The 17500-nt window shown below is 43.0% G+C and overlaps 2 protein-coding genes across 12 annotated transcripts in view; one reads left to right on the top strand and one right to left on the bottom strand.

Annotated features, from left to right (window-relative positions):
* The window catches only part of LOC147026295 (early estrogen-induced gene 1 protein-like), a 94259-nt gene extending 82532 nt beyond the window's left edge, over positions 1-11727 (top strand). For 4 of the 9 annotated variants that reach the window (XM_085881572.1, XM_085881571.1, XM_085881574.1 and 1 more), the window contains 4 exons: positions 5935-6121; positions 8591-8709; positions 9408-9465; positions 10349-11727. In XM_085881572.1, coding sequence (XP_085737698.1) covers positions 5935-6121; positions 8591-8709; positions 9408-9460 — 359 coding nt within the window. In that variant the 3' untranslated portion in view covers positions 9461-9465; positions 10349-11727. The remainder of the gene's footprint in view (positions 1-5934; positions 6122-8590; positions 8710-9407; positions 9466-10348) is intronic. The other 5 variants (XM_085881570.1, XM_085881568.1, XM_085881566.1 and 2 more) reach the window with 5 other exon arrangements.
* HENMT1 (HEN methyltransferase 1) overlaps positions 11360-17500 on the bottom strand; it is a 50227-nt gene continuing 44086 nt past the window's right edge. For all 3 annotated transcript variants that reach the window (XM_085881564.1, XM_085881562.1, XM_085881563.1), the window contains exons 6-7: positions 15448-15625; positions 11360-12008 (exon numbers count right to left, since the gene is read on the bottom strand). In XM_085881564.1, coding sequence (XP_085737690.1) covers positions 11871-12008; positions 15448-15625 — 316 coding nt within the window. In that variant the 3' untranslated portion in view covers positions 11360-11870. The remainder of the gene's footprint in view (positions 12009-15447; positions 15626-17500) is intronic.

The raw sequence follows: 17500 nt of genomic DNA, 5'->3' as shown, positions 1-17500 counted from the left end.
TGCTCGTTGCGTCCTTCCCTCAATTCAACTGCCATAATTAAGTTCGGAATATTAGCTGGCTTTTTTATAGCCGATAACAGAATCGGGTCCGACGGGCTTGGTGATAATCCGCTTGGCAATCGCAAACGGAGCGAGCTGCTTAAGCGGCTCGTTTCCGTACGGGTTCCGTCGAGGTGTAAATCCCCGGCATTTCTGTCTACGCGCATACTTAGGTAAATTGACAATTCGGCGATCGGACCCTGTCGCGCGTGGACAGAATAGTTGGCTGATTTTCGGTGTGATTAAAAACGCACCCGTCACTGGATTTCGGCGTTGATCCGAAAGCTGCGACGAGGATTGCCCGTCCGGTGGGTGAGAGCGGCCGCGAATGGCTAAAAGCGGTCGCCCGCGTGCCGAGCGGGTGGGAAACCACAACAATATAATATACAGGGAGCTGCAAAAGTAGGTATACAGTAATGAAAAACAAAACGTGCACACAAAACGTATTTTATTGATTATACAAGCATATCAATAATAACATACCAATAATAAACATTAATTCCTCAAATGTTCAAATTAAATGAATTCTAGTATTAAATGAATCCTCACACCACTATTATAATTCTGGTATAATCCTGACTGTATACCTACTTTTGCAGCCCCCTGTATATACGGCAGAGGGTGGAGAAGCCCCGCCTTCACGGGTTTGGAGGCGAGCAGGCCACGCCCTGGAGGGGCGGAGGAGAGAGAGGATGATAAAGAGAGGAGGATCAAAGGCAAGGGGTGCTTATCGAGGGGGCTTCGGAGACAGCAGATGGAGCAGGGTAGATTGCACGTCTGGAGCGATTGAGCAGAGCAGATTAAGCAGAGCCGAAGGAGGAGGTGCTGGACAGATTTGCATGTGTAGTGTGTGGAGGGCTCCCGTCTGGTTCAGCGGGACGCGCACGTGAGAACCGCCCAAGGCAGGTGATACCCGCTCAGGAAGAGGAAGGCTGGCACTTTGTGAGCCTGCGTTTGGAAAGCTGCTACAAGTGAAGCGCCATTCTGTCTGCGTGTGCACGTGGATGGTGAAGGCACCTTCCTCCCGGGCTCGACAAGAGACAGCGACATTTTTTCTTGCAAGTACATGTGCCGGATGAAGCTCCCCAACACCAGATTGACGAGGGCTCGCCCTTGGCCAGGCTGAGTACCAGTGTCTTTAAAAAGTGAGGATTTATTTCCGTTTGTCACCCTTTGTCTGTATTTGCATCTGTGTGTGCGAGGCCTCAATCATAGAAGTTATTTCTTATATTTGTTTCATTTAATCTTCGTTGTTGTCATCATAAATATTTGTATTTCATTAAATGTATTCCCTTTTAAAGAAACCACATTTCGTGTAATTGTAGTGTGGTTCACGGATCAAACCCCACTCGTGCTGTCCATCCTCCATAATCCTCCTTCCGTTCCATTCCGAGTACTCCTTTTCCGTCCGCCATTGCCCTCAGTGGACTCTGTTGTCTTCCCCATATAGCGGCGTTGCCATCCACCATACCCTTCGAGCGCGCACTGAAATCCATGTCAATGAGCGTGTCCACCTCCTCGGAATAAAGACCGCTCGACCATCCCGGGAGGTTGGTCGGTGTTAACCGCCTGGCTACCACAAATTTAGGTAGTGGGATTCGAACCCCAGCACCCCTGCGACAACTGCCGTTAGGAGCAGGGTTCGAACACAGCCACCTCCATGACAATATATATATATATATATATATATATATATATATATATATATATATATATATATAAATATATACATATACATATATATATATATATATATATACATATACATATATATACATATATTTCTTCTTCTTTCGGCTGCTCCCGTGAGGGGTCGCCACAGCGGATCATCCGTATGATCCGCATAGTGATTTGGCACGTTTTATGCCGGATGCCCTTCCTGACGCAACCCTGGTCGCCTCTTACAACACAGTGATATGGTACACCTATTTTAACCGGGGTATACACCTGCCCAGTATACTGGTACTTATTTCGCCGACCTCGGAAGGATGACAGGCTGAGTCAACCCCCTGGTGTATTAATTCAGTGGCCCAACGGGATCAGGACATTTTGGATCCCAAGACGCTGCCCTAACCACTGCGCCAACACCAGGCTTTTATTTATATATATATATATATATATATATATATATATATATATATATATATATATATATATATATATATATATATATATATGGCGAAAGTTACTTTACCCCTGATAAATTTTTCGCACTTCCCTCCGTCCCTTCCCCTCTGCCCTCGCCCCTCGCCCGCTATGGTATGCGGAATCACTGACTCAGAAGAATGATGGAGCACATACAGATACAATGACAAATTAATTATTGTAAGTACAGCACAATAAAACCTGTATATTAAAAGAGTTCAAGAACAATGCTTCACTGGGAAGGGTTAAGTGACTTTCAGGCCACCCTGTATGTGTGTGTGTGTGTGTGTGTGTGTGTGTGTGTGTGTGTGTGTGTGTGTGTGTGTGTGTGTGTGTGTGTGTGTGTGCGTGCGTGCGTGCGTGCGTGCGTGCGTGCGTGCGTGCGTGCGTGCGTGCGTGCGCGCGCGCACACATAGTCCTGGGGCTGATTCCAAAATTTTGAGTTTTGCTGCACCCCTTGCCAACATAGGTTTGATGGTTTTTTCATGTTATATCGTCGATAGACATCTGATTTCAAAACATTACCCCTTTAAAAAAAGTGTCCAAATGACCCATTGCAAGCCATTTCATATAGTGATACATTTTGGCAAAACCTGACATTTTTTGCAGTATTGAGTATTGAAGCATTCGTATAGGACAATATTGTTGGCTTCAGGAAGCATTTTGTATTGTGCTGAGGCATTGTAACTTTACTAAACCTGCATGGACGTTTATCGAAACCCTGAAAAACATGTTTATTACTGAATAATACACATATTAACCCTATTTTATACGGGGGGGGGGGCATATTTGTTTTCTGCCTATACCGTCACGACGGTTAGAGGTATGACTTTGAAACTTGGTGACGTTTATCCGATGTCATTTCTAAAAACGTGTACCAAATTTGGGAGCAATTTGTCTAAGGGGGGGGGGGTTCTTACTCTAAAACTTACCTGCGAAAAACATGGAATTTCGCCAAAATTAATTATTCTTGACGTCAGAATTAGCTCATTGTTGAGGCAAAAATTAAAATGAGTTCATTTTTATAAAATAAGCATGTGGCAGTAGCAACTGGCCAAGTTTCATGTTTCTAGCACGTTCCCATGCCATTTCAGACCCCGTGTTAAGACAAATAAGGTTTCAGACGACCCATTTCAGACAAATAAGGTTAAAAGACCTATAGACAAAGCAAAATCTTACTTACCTGATAAGAAAAACTGGATTAATATGAATTGTTCAATGTCCTATTCGTCATCTGTCTCATCGTCGGATTCCAGTGGAAACGATAGTTTCTTTGGAATTTCCGCACTGGTCAGGCTTGCATCTCCATGCTCTGGTGCAACTTAGTTGATTCTGTCTACAGGAGCACCTCCGGTCAGCACAACGCAGACACCGGCAGCTAACACATTCCATGACAGACGTCGGGGCAGGAGAAACATCTAACCATTTGATGGTGATCTCGTTCCCGGCTACATCCCAGCCATGACCATGTGGAGTGGGTACATGTGGGCAGTTCTTGAGACATCTTCTCCAAATGGCAGCCTGGTAATTGGCACGACGTAGGTGGAACTCGGCTGCATTTTGACAGGGCGGAAGGCTGCATGGGTCTGTGGTATGCGCGCCAAACATCTCATGCCTCAGTTCGTTGACTCTACTGTGCTGCTTCTTCCCATATAGGGTGCAGATGGCATCTTCTCCTCTGGCGAGTTCTGCTACTGACAGACAGAAGGACTGCCCAATGCTGTTCATAGTGGCTCTAAATTCATTTTCGATCTTTAGAAGTTTGAGTCCTGACAGCTTTCCACGCCCAGTGAAGGCACTGGTCGAGTCACAGCCACTGAAGGCATGGTAACCTGGGAGAGCAGAGCAGATATCACGTCCCAGGGTATGTGCCATAGCTGTAAGATCAAGGTAGCAGGTCCGCTGTTGTGTGCCGGTGCAAAAGATGAGCTGCGAGCTAATACGATGGCAGACTGAAAGGGCAATGACTGCAACATCACTGTCTGGGGACTTGATGATCACAGCAGGAGCACCGTGATCAGCTGCATGGGCTGTGTGAAGCAAAAGCCTGGTGTCTGCCTCTTCGTGTGTGCATCTCAGTTCAGCCACTTCTGCCTTCAGGACTTCTGTTAGTTGGTCATTGGCCTTCAACCTGAAGCACCTCTCTCCAACTGTCACGAACAGTGCTTGTTGGCCCAGCTGTGCAGCATACTCTGGCTTGGACCACTCATTCAGGAGGAATTCTGTCAGGGCACATTTGAAGGATCCACTCATCAGAGACTTGTTCAGCTGCTGGTCAATCTTCTGTGTTCCTGTGCGGATCTTGGTTTTGAGGCTCTCCATACCAGCATCGCTTCTCAGGTTGCGCTCCGCGATCTTAATGGATATATCAGGGTATGTGTCAACTACCCAGTCTTTGCGCGCACCAGCTGGATAACCAGATGTGATGGTGTTGAAGAGTGAAGAGGCCAGTTGTATGTCATGCTTGGTGCCGTTTTTGCTGAATGGATGATGGCCATTGCGTCAAGCACCCAGGTAGCATCCAGGGGGATACTTGTCAGTGGTTGCACATTGTCTTCTAGTGCTCTGAGCAATTTAGCCTTGACTGTCTTCACTGGACTTCCATCTGGCGTGGCGATTGAGAGTGGGAGCGGTTCAAGTGGGTAACTCAGAAGCTTCTCCATAGATAGTTCACGGCTTTGACCAATCACAAGGAGACGACCAAACATGTCTCTTGTTGACTTCAGGACGCTGGCGTGCGATGTGTCATGCCCCAGTCTCTTCTTCTTCATGGATGCGAACGTCTTCAGCTGCAGTTGTGGTAGAGTAGCGTAGAAGTCTTTGGTTCCATCTTTCCCTAATCTGTCTGCTGCAAATGTCCTCAGTGATCCTACGCCTCTTTTACGAGCATCCAAAAGGTCTCGCTTTACATCTTCGGTTGCCACGTGTCCAGAAGCCAAATGGCACAGCTGCTCGTCAGATTGGAAAGGGTTTATCCAGTTCTCAATACATGCCGTGATACTCCACCAAATGCAATTCACACTGAATAAGCACCAAACACTATTTGCAACAGTCAACATCAAGAAATATACTAGAATGCGAATTTCTATAATAGTTTATGATGTTAGTGACAAAACATCGTATTTTGTCATAATTTTAACAAAATTTTGATAATTTTTGCACAATTTTTTACCATTTTCACACACTTTTTTTTTTATCATTTTCACACAATCTTTACATTATTTTCGCACAATTTCTAGCGAAAATATCTCCTAAAACAAAATCAAACACCTGGATTTGTATTTAATGTGTCCATGTGCACTCTGAGCAAACCTAACTGCAATGTAATATGCCCACCCATCCCAAGCACAAAAAACCTATTTTAGCGGTAAAGGGGTATACCTGGTATCAAAAATGCCCCCAAAAACTTCGAATGGACACTTTTTAGAAGGGGTAATGTTTTCAAATCATCACCTTATAGATCAATAAACAAGAAAAACACATAAAACCTATGTTGGCAGGGGGGTGCAGTAAACTTTCATTTTAGGCCCCTTCTGAGAATCAGCCCCAGGACTAACACACATACACACACACTTGATAATCCTAAATTTAATAACTGGGCCAGATGCTTACATTTTATGGTGAGATAGACATATTTTTAGCATCTTCTGGAGTCTCAATGCTTCACCTCAAACTCTGAGACAAGTTATTGGTGTTTTTTTTATTTTGCTGACCATGTGTCAGGACTGTTGTCTTAACTGATGGCGACAGGCCTACCATGTTACTGCCCAGGCTACAGCACTGAGCATTCGCGTGCCTCAAGCCTCAGTGATCTCACTCACCGACGAAACACATCTGAAGAGAGCGGTGGATCCACGGGAATTGGCAGCTTATCGGATAGTATCAATCATGAGCGAGTTCCACCGCCCCGACCTCCACCACCTCAGGACAGGTACAGGTACGCCATCCGTTATGCTTCCTTGAAATTACTTCCATCTTTTTCATCTTGATTTCAGCTCGATAGTCTTTACACCCTCAGCCGGTCACAGCTTCAGCATGTTGTGTTTATTAAATTGTTTAATCTGTTACAAATTTAAATCCCAAAATCTTCCTGAAACTAATTATGAGCAGCATTCAAACAGTTATTGTTCTGAGATACTCAAATAAATTCACATGCCAAGTTTTCAAACGTACAAGTATACATTTGCATCATCAATCAGGAAATATTTTTCTCCAATTATAATCTGTGCTTGTATATTAAATTAAGTTGGTGTTTCTTGGACTAAAGTTTCTCAATTCAAGGACATTTAGAACATCCCAAGCAGTTTTTTATCCCCCGCCGCATGGCGGAAGGGGGATATTGTTGTCACCCAGGTCGTCCGGCTGTCCGTCCGTCCGGGCGTCAACATTTATAGCTGTGAGTGCGATAACTCATAAACTGTTCGCCATATCGATTTGAAATTTGGGTCACATGTACCACCTGAAAAGGAAGAACCCTATTGATTTTGGGCATGGCCGGATCCAAGATGGCCGACTGGGGCGGCCATGTTGAAAAAATTTTTTTTGTAATAAATGGAAAACTGCTTATCTGATTTCAATTATTTTTAGTTTCTACATTCCTCACCCCTGGGGAACTTTTTCGAGATGATGACCAAATGGTGTCTTGTTTCCAATTCACCTCCCTTATTATCTGGAATATGTATGACCTTTTTCATTCAATGGCAGGGGATTCCCCATCTCTGATGGTATATTTTTCTTTTAATATCATTCTTATTTTGTACCTTGAATTTAATTGTTAAAACTTACATTTTTTGCTCTCTGATGCCCTTTGTAAAAGAGCTTGTCCTTGTATCATATGTTGGACATTTACATCAGCAAGTACTGTAAAAGTACAAGTCACCTTATCTCTACATTCCCTGCCACATCTACCTCTTCTTGCCATCCTCCAGTTTGTGATCTTTTCTGACCTTGTTCCGCATTAACTCAGCTCGGCATATTCGCGATTGCACATGCATTCATTTTTGCGTGCAGGACATGTCTCACAATCAAGTTGCCAAATGACAGAATCGAATATGTGCTACTTCTGTATTTTAATCCTAATAAGCTGGTCATATTTTCTACAGTATATAACTGTCATCCCAGTGTTTCACAGGCAGGGTGATTCATCAATGTGTGTCATCCCTTCGATGGATGTTAAACTGGGCATCCCTTCTACCTGCATTAGTTGGTGGACATGAATGATCCCACAGTGTCCTTCATGAAGAGTAGGCGAGCCATCGCTGGCACCCTGAACAAATTACAAATTCCTGCTCTAACCTACAGGGGACAGCTGTGCCCCTTAGCAAATGATGCAACCAGCAGCCATGTGCTGCATACATATGGGAGGGTTGAGATCTGCCACTGATTTATCGAGAACCCTGCATCACCTACAAAACAATGCTGCCAGGAGACGGTTAAACACTGAATAACCATGTTGAAATGCAACAGGAGGGAAAACAGATGCAGTTGACACTGTTTGAAGAGAGCCAAGATGGCTGATATAAAAACTGAGGTAATTGTTGTCATAATTCCATATGTATATATATTTTTTTGTTCACACTGTCGAGGCTCGTTTGAGAGCGAACACACAGAAACACACAACAAGGGGAGCAGGAGAAGGGTAGGAGAGAGAAGGGAAAAAACCCAGTGGGGAACAGAGACATGAGATCTGTGGAAGGGAGAGGGGATGGGGCAGGGCACACAGGGCAAACAAGATAGACACGACAGGGACTTTCAGGTCCTTACACGACAGGGACTTTCAGGAAGGAAAACAGGGAATTTGAAGGAGGTGGGTTTGGGGTGGATTAACAAGGGTAGAAAATGTTGTGGTAAGAGGAAGGAAGATAAGAGATGGTGGTGAACAGCTGTTTTGAAGACTTGGAAGGAAGAGTGGGATTGGAGAGAGTGCGGGAGTTTGTTCCAAAGGTGGGAAAAAGAGGAATGAAAGAGTGAAGGTGAGCAGCGATTCTTGATTTTGGTAGTTTTACCAGAAGGGAGGTTGTTGGCGGACCTTGAGTGCCCAAATTTTATTTTCAGATAAGTAATTTGAGTGAAACTATTGATGCCAAGGGAAAATACCTTAATATAATCCTGGGGTATTAAATGACCATGTGTTAGTTCCACAGCCATTATCCATGTGTTGATTTGTGTTAGCGGATGAAGGTTGGCGGGGTGACGGTTTTAATGGTCATCGTGCAATATTCCTTTGCATGTGTTTGAATCGTTTTATTATTATTATTTTTTTGGATAAACACTCGCACAAATATGTTGTGCCTTCTAAAGTGTTGCAAGAACTTTTCGTATTCAAATTGGTACAATTTATCTCTCTGTTGTATATGCTAGGCCATGTCCATTAATCTCTGTCTGTTGCTCCGCATTGCTGTGCCAGGCGGAAGGACAGCGTGGAGAACAAGTCAAAGCGATTCAATGCAACCCGAGTAGATGCTGACGACATCATCGATCAGATTCTGCAAACGCAAGACTTCATGGATGACACGAGTTCAGAAGGTACGAAATGGATTAAGGGACATTGATTGTGAAAGCATTCAAAACTGAAGGTCCCACCAACTAGTATAGTACTCGATATACCAGGCTCAGGTCTGAGGTTTGGACCACCGAAGGGTCTTCATCCAGGACTGTGCAGGGATCATGGACTTGTCAAGAATCTTCCCAATAGCGAGGGGTTTCATGTTACTGCAATAAAGCATATAGACCTAACATTGTTTTATTCCATTTATATCCTTTCAATTTGTGCAAAAGAAAAAAAATGTGGGAATGAAACAATGAAAATCAGGTTCATCCAAGGCCTGCCATATTTATCCAAGGCCTGCCATATTTTTTGTTTTCCATTAAAAAAAGTCTTCTTGAGAGGGAGGGAAGCACATCAACCGTCCCAGCTTAGAAATGATAATTCTGCTCGTTATCAGCTGTAATTGCTATTCTTCATGGTTTCTCGCATTTTGTGTTAAATAATTGTTTCCTAACCTAAAGACATTGTAAATCGAGACGTATTGAATCGAGTTAGTCCAGTGATTTCCGATTCTGCTGAGCCTTGGTTTTACGTAGATGTTTGTATTGTCGAATAACTAATGGGCAATAGAAGGGTTTGCTATAAACATTGAGGGATATAATTTTGACACTTGCACAAAAAAGATCTCTATAATCATTTCACAATCTTGCTGTGTTTGTATTTGGGGATTTTCCAGATGAGGGTCTAAGGCTGTTGGTGAAGAAAGATGGAACAACGGCATTGAAGTAGAAGGGGTGAGATGAGAGTCAAATTTGTTTCCTTGTATGTACTTGGATAGGGATGCCCCAAAGGTTCATGTTGTTTTGCTGGGCTACCCCTTTCCAGTTGGGAATGCATATCCTTGACCCAAATGGAAATTCCTGTTTTGTAACGTGCAATCTGCAATATTTTTGGTACATGCAGGCCTCCTGTTTTAGAATGCAGTTGTATTTGAATTGAACTTTTACAAATGGTCCTTTCAACTGCATCAACTCTTGGCTCAAACCTAGTTCCAGGGTACATAATGTGTCTTTGGAATTAATCTTGTTTCATCCAAGAATGGTGGAAAGACACGATACTCAGCTGAGATATGACTCTAACAGAGGTGTGCATGGGTATTAAAGTGCGGTGCAAGTAAGATGCAAGATGAAAGTGCACCTCAACTTTAATATAGTCTTTCACGGTTACAATTCAGAGACCTGTGTGTCCGCATGTTTGTCCACCCATTTTTTTTTCTTCTTTCACTAAACCCTTGACACGTGATAATTCTAATGCATGAAATACTGATGTCCCATTAAAAAATAAAATCATCAGCATCGACTCTTCTCACTGCTGAGCAAAGTTGTTCTGATATAATTGCAAGTTCAAAAAGAAAAGCTCAAATGAAACTCAATTGTTTTAACGACCTTAAAAACAGCAGCACTGTTCATTGTTTAAGGAAAAAAAAAAGAAAAAGAAGAAGCTTTTGCCATTGATCAGCTGATGGGAAATAACATGCCTCAAAGTGCATTGTATGTTTTTAATCATCGTGAGGCTAAGGGAAAGGTTACTTCTAATGCATTTTAAACACAATGCATTTTAAACGTGTGTAGATAGATGTGACCAATACCTGCCTTTGCCTCCAATATGCATGTGCAGGAGGAATGCTCAGCTGTCCATTCCATGAGCTGAAGTGACCGGCGTTCCAAAGGGGCGAGTCATTGCACTTGTTGGCCACTTCTCCTCCACGACTTTGCTCGATTTGTCATCTGCTCAGTTTTGTGACATTCAGGCTTCATTCCCAGCTGCTGTGACCTTCCACATTCCACATATAATGAAAATATTGCACTGATTACCTCCACCCACCACCTCCCTCCTCCCCTTGGCATTTGACACTTCTGCTCTTTCTAACCCGTATCTCTTCGTATTTGAAAGTGGTGAAAAATTATTGAATATTCTCTTGTTTACCAATGTTTACCTATTGATCCTTAGTTGACTTAGAATTGACAATGGTTTGTTCTGCCATTTCTTTGGGGGAGTTTCTCCTCCTCCTCCAAGCAGTGCTGCCCATTTCTGCCAATGACCTTTCATAGCTTCTGTGTGTCATTGCACTGCAGCTTTTGTGACTTCCTTTCATTATTTTTTTTTTAAACCATGCTGGAAAACGTAGAGTTCCATGGATGCACATTTAAATGATTGAGCAAGTCTTGTGCTGCCATAAAAATTATGGTTGAGAGAGAGGTGGGTTAGAACTGTGTCAGACACAATGTGAGACGTTTTCTGCTACCTGGTCACAATGGCTGTGCTGTGCACACCTGCATTAGAAGTGACCTTTCCTGCTTTAGTTTATCCTTTTCCTCCTCCTGCCTGTTTTGTATAAATGGGATTTGTCAACCTGTGAATGGCTGCACATTTACTTTTTTCCTGTTCTTGTACAAGATGTTGAAATGCTGGATTGCAACCTTTTTATAATTCAAAATCATCCAGCAGGACTGGTGTTTTGTGTTTTGTTTTGCCCCCTTTAACTGTAGTGTTCAAACAAAAGACTGCTTTTGTATACCCAAATGTAAAAAAAAAAAAAATTGCAGGCCTAACTTCATATCAGATTTGGTTTTCTTAATTACAAGTGAGACTAAAGTCTAAAAAGGAATTCAATTTTGGTTTCAAATCTTTTTATTTGTTTTGGGTTTTTTTTTTTTTTGCCAGGTGCATTAAACCTGTGTTATGGATTTGCCATTAACCAGGTGTGAAACATTGCCGCTTGATGCCAACCAAAAGGAATATTAGTTTGAATCCAGCAGTCGATCTGCCCAAGAACAAGGGCAGATATCTCGAGCTTATATCCGTTTCGCACAAAAGGTACTCAAGCTACATCCCCTTCTGATAATGACCACTTGTTACTGGATTGTAAATGACCGCTTTGGTCTAAATATGTGCACCCCACTCTAACACCCTCTCATCCCTCCCACCCTCCATTAACTTTTATTTTGCAACATTAATAAAGTATTGGTTGAACAATAAAGTAGCTATCATGCAAATTGTTGGTGTGAATGAAAGCCTCCATTATTGTACAAACATATACTGACAGAACCTGAAATAAAGTGAAATCATCATGGAAAATTTTATGTAAATGCAATCAATTTATGAATGAGAGAAGATGGCGACGTTCACTCGGTGCTGTTTATGGAGATGGTTTGTTGTGATATGCACTTGCCCCTCTGCGACAGTGCCATGTGCCTCGTTTCTTCTTGCGAAGCTGCTTGTGAGGGGTATGTGCCTCGATGTTTCCTCCCTGGTCTGGAAATGTGATCTCTGCCACCTGTTCAAGACAAAGTGCAATAACTTAATGATGTAAAAACACCAGCTATATGAGTAAGTAGGTAAAGGCATCTAACTTTAATTAAATTTGGTTGAAAACAAATCCTGATGCCGAATAATTCCTAATTTGGAAACTAATAATTTGCAAAGTCTGAAATTTTACATGCTTTAGAATGAACGATGTAGATCTATGTGCGGACAAACTCATTCAGCAATGGGTGTTGCCAACTTGGATGTAATCCAAATTCAAGGACGAAAATTAACTTTTAGTTAAATTGCACAATGGTGTTATTGTTAGATTAGACAACTTTGTGGAACTGTGTGCCTAAGGCCACCAGTGGAGCCCAGCAGGCCTTGCAGTGCACATATTAGAATACTGGCTCGTTGAGCCAGCTCAAAATGTGACAAAGGTACCTTAACGCATTAGTTGAGACCATGGTCTGAGCAAAATGCTGTATAAGATCTTGAAACAATTTCCTGTGGCTGAAGATGTTGCACAAAATCTGTGCATTTTTACTGGTTGTTGTGAAATTAGACAACTTTTCCAATTTCATTTCTGAAAGAAAAATAAGCTAGAAAGGTTTTAACTGCAGAGCATTGCTGGGGTATGTAAATTATATTACATTGGACTAGATCTGTATACACACAGAAAGTGACCTGGTAGGTCTCTGTGCCATCTCCTGAAACCCACCCACCTGTGGAGATAGCAGTCAACAGCAACTTTTATGCGCACATACACACGTATATACTTACCTTCTGAAACCCGCATATGGAGATAACAAACAAAAAGCACGCACACCTCTCTCGCCCCTTTGGTAATAAGCCAGGCTCAAAAACAAGGCAAAACAATGCAAAGGCTTTATGCTGTAACATCAATCCATGGCCATCACAACAATAATAAGCTGGCAATAATGCAAACCTTAAGGCCCGGTCACACCTTGACGTTTTAGCCAACGTATGCTGATTTTTGATTTTTTTTTCTAAAACGCTGGCACACGTTGAATACGTTATGGGTAAGTTTTGATAACATTGAGAGCACGCTGAAAAACATTGCCATACGTCGTTGTACGCTGGCTTTAAACGTTGTACTCTTTGGTTGTCCTCAATTTTTTCATGCTTGAAATTTCACGACGTATGCCGGCGTATGACTCACACGGTCCGCTATGCTGGCCACAAGTTGTATGCACGGTCTGCAATCGTTGACAGACGTCAACACATGCTACTTGTAAGTTAATCATAAGTTGAGACACGCCGAGGTAATGTTTAGCGTACCCGAAACTTATTTCTAACCTATGATTAACGTGTTGTTGGCACGTTACTTTTAAGTTACTCATAGGCTGAAAGACGTCGGTATAATGGATCGTCCTTGCGTCAGCGTCCACGGCCACGGCCAGGACACTTATTTGCAGCATTCTTCAAACTTTTCTTCGGCATGACGAGGATGTTCACACTTCGATGTCTCGCGTCAAAGCGTCAAAAAACAAAGGCGAGTGACAGCAATTTAAATCGTTCATTGTAAACAATGAAAATAGCCGAGTGGTACCGTTTAAAAGTCGTTGAGTGTAAAAAAAATCCAATTGTTGAGCGCAAGCGTCTACTTTCAATAGTGGGGTTTGAGCGATTTAGCACGTTCAATAGAAACGATTAAAATTTCCGAGCGCCAGCGTCAAAAAACAAAGGCGAGTGACAGCAATTTAAATCGTTCATTGGAAACAATGAAAATAGCTGAGTGGTACCGTTTAAAAGTCGTTGAGTGTAAAAAAAATCCAATTGTTAAGCGCAAGCGTCTACTTTCAATAGTGGAGATGCAGCCATTTAAATCGTTGAGTGGCAGCCTATGAATAGCAAACCCCACGTCACCGGCAAAGATAAACTGCCGCACGATATGGATAAGTTAGGCTATCGTTGGGCATAGTTTGTGAACGCCGGCTTCACGATAATTATTCGTTGGTATATCGTATCTATAAGTAATCAAAGCGCTCTATGCACATTATTAGTTCATTGTGCATTTGTCCAATCCGTTATGAATAGACCTAAATCGTAAAAACAAGCCATAGCTCATTGTTGAAAAAGCCCCATAAAAAATTAGCCGCGAAGAACTTTGAACAATGGTGAAAAGATGTCTCCTACCCGTGGACACGCGGACGCAAGGACGATCCATCATAACCCACACCCTCCCCCTCACACTCACCTACTACTGCCAACATGAACAAACTACTACTAATACTGATACTGATAGTGTTACTGCTGACATGGACATCGACTCAAAAAGGACTCGAAAACACTGTTGGGTTCCCCTTTTATGAGCAGCATTTTTATATACCAATTCCCAAAACCGCTGGGAACACGTCTTTATATGGCAGTTGTAAGCTAGAAACACGTTGATTTATTTATTTTTGTCGACCGGAAGACGTCATTGGAATACGTCTACATACGTCGATGTGTGTTGGGACTACGTAAAGAATTGGTTCAAAGCACGTCAAACATAAGTTAGAAATAAGTTTCGCGTAAAAAAGACATTACCGCGACGTGTTTGACTTATGAGTAGCTTATAAGTAGCCTTTGTAGACGTGTGTAAGCGTCCACATATCGTGTGTAAAACTTATCCCCATCGCATGCGGAACGTGTGTCATACGCCGAGTACATCGTAAAATTTTGAACATGTTTAAAATTTCTTGACGTACTCTACTTACTACCGACGTATGATAGCGTACTTTAGCGTTCTACTCACGTATACCAAACTTACTCATACCGTATTTGACGTGCCCCAACGTTTTAGACACATTTTTCTTAGGTCGGCATACGCTGGCAAGATCGCCAAGGTGTGACTGCGATGTTGACACTTCCATTTCTACGGCAGTTATGATTCGAATCGTTGTGCGTCAGCCTTTTAATAGGTTACGTCACGACATCGTCGGCGATGCGTGCAACGCGCTATGCCTAAGTTAGACTATCGTTGGGCATCGGTTGTGTAGGCCGACAACAGGTTCAGCATTCGTTGGTATAAGTTATCTATAACACAACGAAACGTTCTGTGTCCATTACCAATGCGTTATACATAAGACCAAGTCGCTATGAATAAGTCCGAATCTTAAAAAAAACATCAAAAGTTCAACGTAAGCCAGCGTTTTAGATACATTTTAATACGTTGCCATCGCTGGCTAAAACGTCAAGGTGTGACCGGGCCTTTAGTTGCACAGTTTGGAGGTTTTGCAAAGTGATATGACATGAGCTTCATAATGAGGTTTTGTATCGGATATGGTGATTATTTAGAATCAATGTGAACAATTATTCCAATGATGCAGGTTTGTAATGTCTTCCTGAATTAAACAACTTGGTAGAAAAATCTCACAGATTAAAATCAAACCACTCACAGTGAGTGCTGCTGATAGAAAATGCAAACAATAAAGTACTTTTCCAGTGCAAAAAAGCTTCATTACCATGTCATAAGGTAAATCGAGTCCAACGAGCTTGGTGTATGAAGGTGCCAAAGGTGGTCCTTTCCTTTTGAACACTGCAATTTGTGTGCAGAAGCCATAGCTCTCAGTTCCAGGTGGGCCTTGTCCAACACCGCTGAAGGTCACACCATAGCCATATTCCTTGTCCACATAATCTGCCCTGTGAGAATATCGCATTAAAGGTTATATATAACCAACTACAAAGCATCACTATTTAATGCCTGCCTGTGTCTGCTTTGTATTCAAACTAAACTTGATGAAAACAGCGAAAAAAAAGAAGAAAAAAAGTTTTTTTTTTTTATCCAATTAGCCCATGAACTCCATCTTCTCATTAAAATTCTTCTTCTTCTTCTTCTTCTTCTTTCGGCTAGCTCCCGTAAGGGGTCGCCACAGCAGATCAACCGTCTCCATTTCGCTCTATCCTCCACATCTTCCATTGACACTCCAACCACCCGCATGTCCGCCCTCATCGTATCCATGAACCTCTTCTTTTGCCTTCCTCTTCTCCTCCTGCCTGGCGGCTCCATCTTCAACATCCTTCTCCCGATATACTCCGCTTCCCTCCTGTGCACATGTCCAAACCATCTCAATCTCGCCTCTCACTTTGTCTCCAAACCGTCTTACCTGCGCTGTCCCTCTAATATACTCATTTCTTATCCTGTCCATCCTCGTCACTCCCAACGAGAATCGCAGCATCTTTAACTCTGCCACCTCCAGCTCCACTTCCTGTCTTTTTGTTAGTGCCACCGCCTCCAAACCATACAACATAGCTGGTCTCACTACCGTCTTATATACTTTCCCCTTCACTCTTGCAGCTACCCTTCTGTCACAAATCACTCCTGCAACTCTTCTCCAACCACTCCATCCTGCCTGCACTCTCTTTTTCACTTCTCTCCCACACTCTCCGTTACTTTGGACAGTTGATCCCAAGTATTTAAACCCATCCACCTTCCCCACCTCAATCCTCGCAACCGCACCATACCACCACCCTCCCTCTCATTTACGCACATGTACTCTGTCTTACTCCGACTGACTATCATTCCCCTTCTCTCCAGTGCGTACCTCCACCTCTCGAGGCTCGCCTCAGCCTGCTCCCTACTCTCCCTACAGATCATGATGTCATCCACGAACATCATAGTCCATGGAGACTCCAGTCTGATCTCATCCGTCAACCTGACAATCACCATTGCAAACAGGAAAGGGCTCAGAGTCGATCCTTCGTGCAATCCCACTTTTACCTTAAACCGGTCCGTCATTCCTACCACACACCTCACCGCTGTCGCGCTGTCCTCATACATATCCTGCACGATCCTCACATACTTCTCCACCACTCCCGACTTCCTCATACAATGCCACAATTCCTCTCTTGACACCCTATCATAAGCTTTCTCTAAATCCACAAACACACAATGTAACTCCTTCTGGCCTTCCCTATACTTCTCCATCAACATTCTCAAAGCAAACATTGCATCAGTGGTGCTCTTTCCTGGCATAAACCCATATTGCTGCTCACAGATCGTCACCTCTCCTCTCAACCGAGCTTCCACTACTCTTTCCCACACCTTCATGGTGTGGCTTAACAACTTTATCCCTCTGTAATTTCCACAGCTCTGCGCATCACCCTTATTCTTGAAAATCGGAACCAGTACACTTAATCTCCACTTCTCCGGCATCCTCTCACTTTCCAAGACTTTATTAAACAATCTGGTTAACAACCCCACTGCCATCTCTCCAAAGCACTTCCATGCCTCCACTGGTATACCATCTGGGCCAACCACCTTTCCACTTTTCATCTTCTTCATAGCAGTCCTAACTTCATCCTCACTGATCCACCCCACTTCCAGATTCACTCACTATCTCCACCTCTTCCAACCTTCTCTCTCTCTCATTTTCTTCATTCATCAGCTCCTCAAAGTACTCCATCCACCTTCTCAACACACTCTCCTCGCTCGTCAGCACATTCCCATTTGCGTCCTTTATCACCCGAACCTGCAGCACATCCTTCCCAGCTCGGTCCCTCTGTCTTGCCAATCGG

The sequence above is a fragment of the Eptatretus burgeri genome, chromosome 5 (genome assembly GCF_056783735.1).
Source record: "Eptatretus burgeri isolate ZD-2024b chromosome 5, Ebu_testis_v1, whole genome shotgun sequence".
Classification (NCBI taxonomy): domain Eukaryota; kingdom Metazoa; phylum Chordata; class Myxini; order Myxiniformes; family Myxinidae; genus Eptatretus; species Eptatretus burgeri.
Note: the sequence above shows the minus strand (reverse complement) of the source record. Positions and strands in the feature narration are given on the sequence as shown.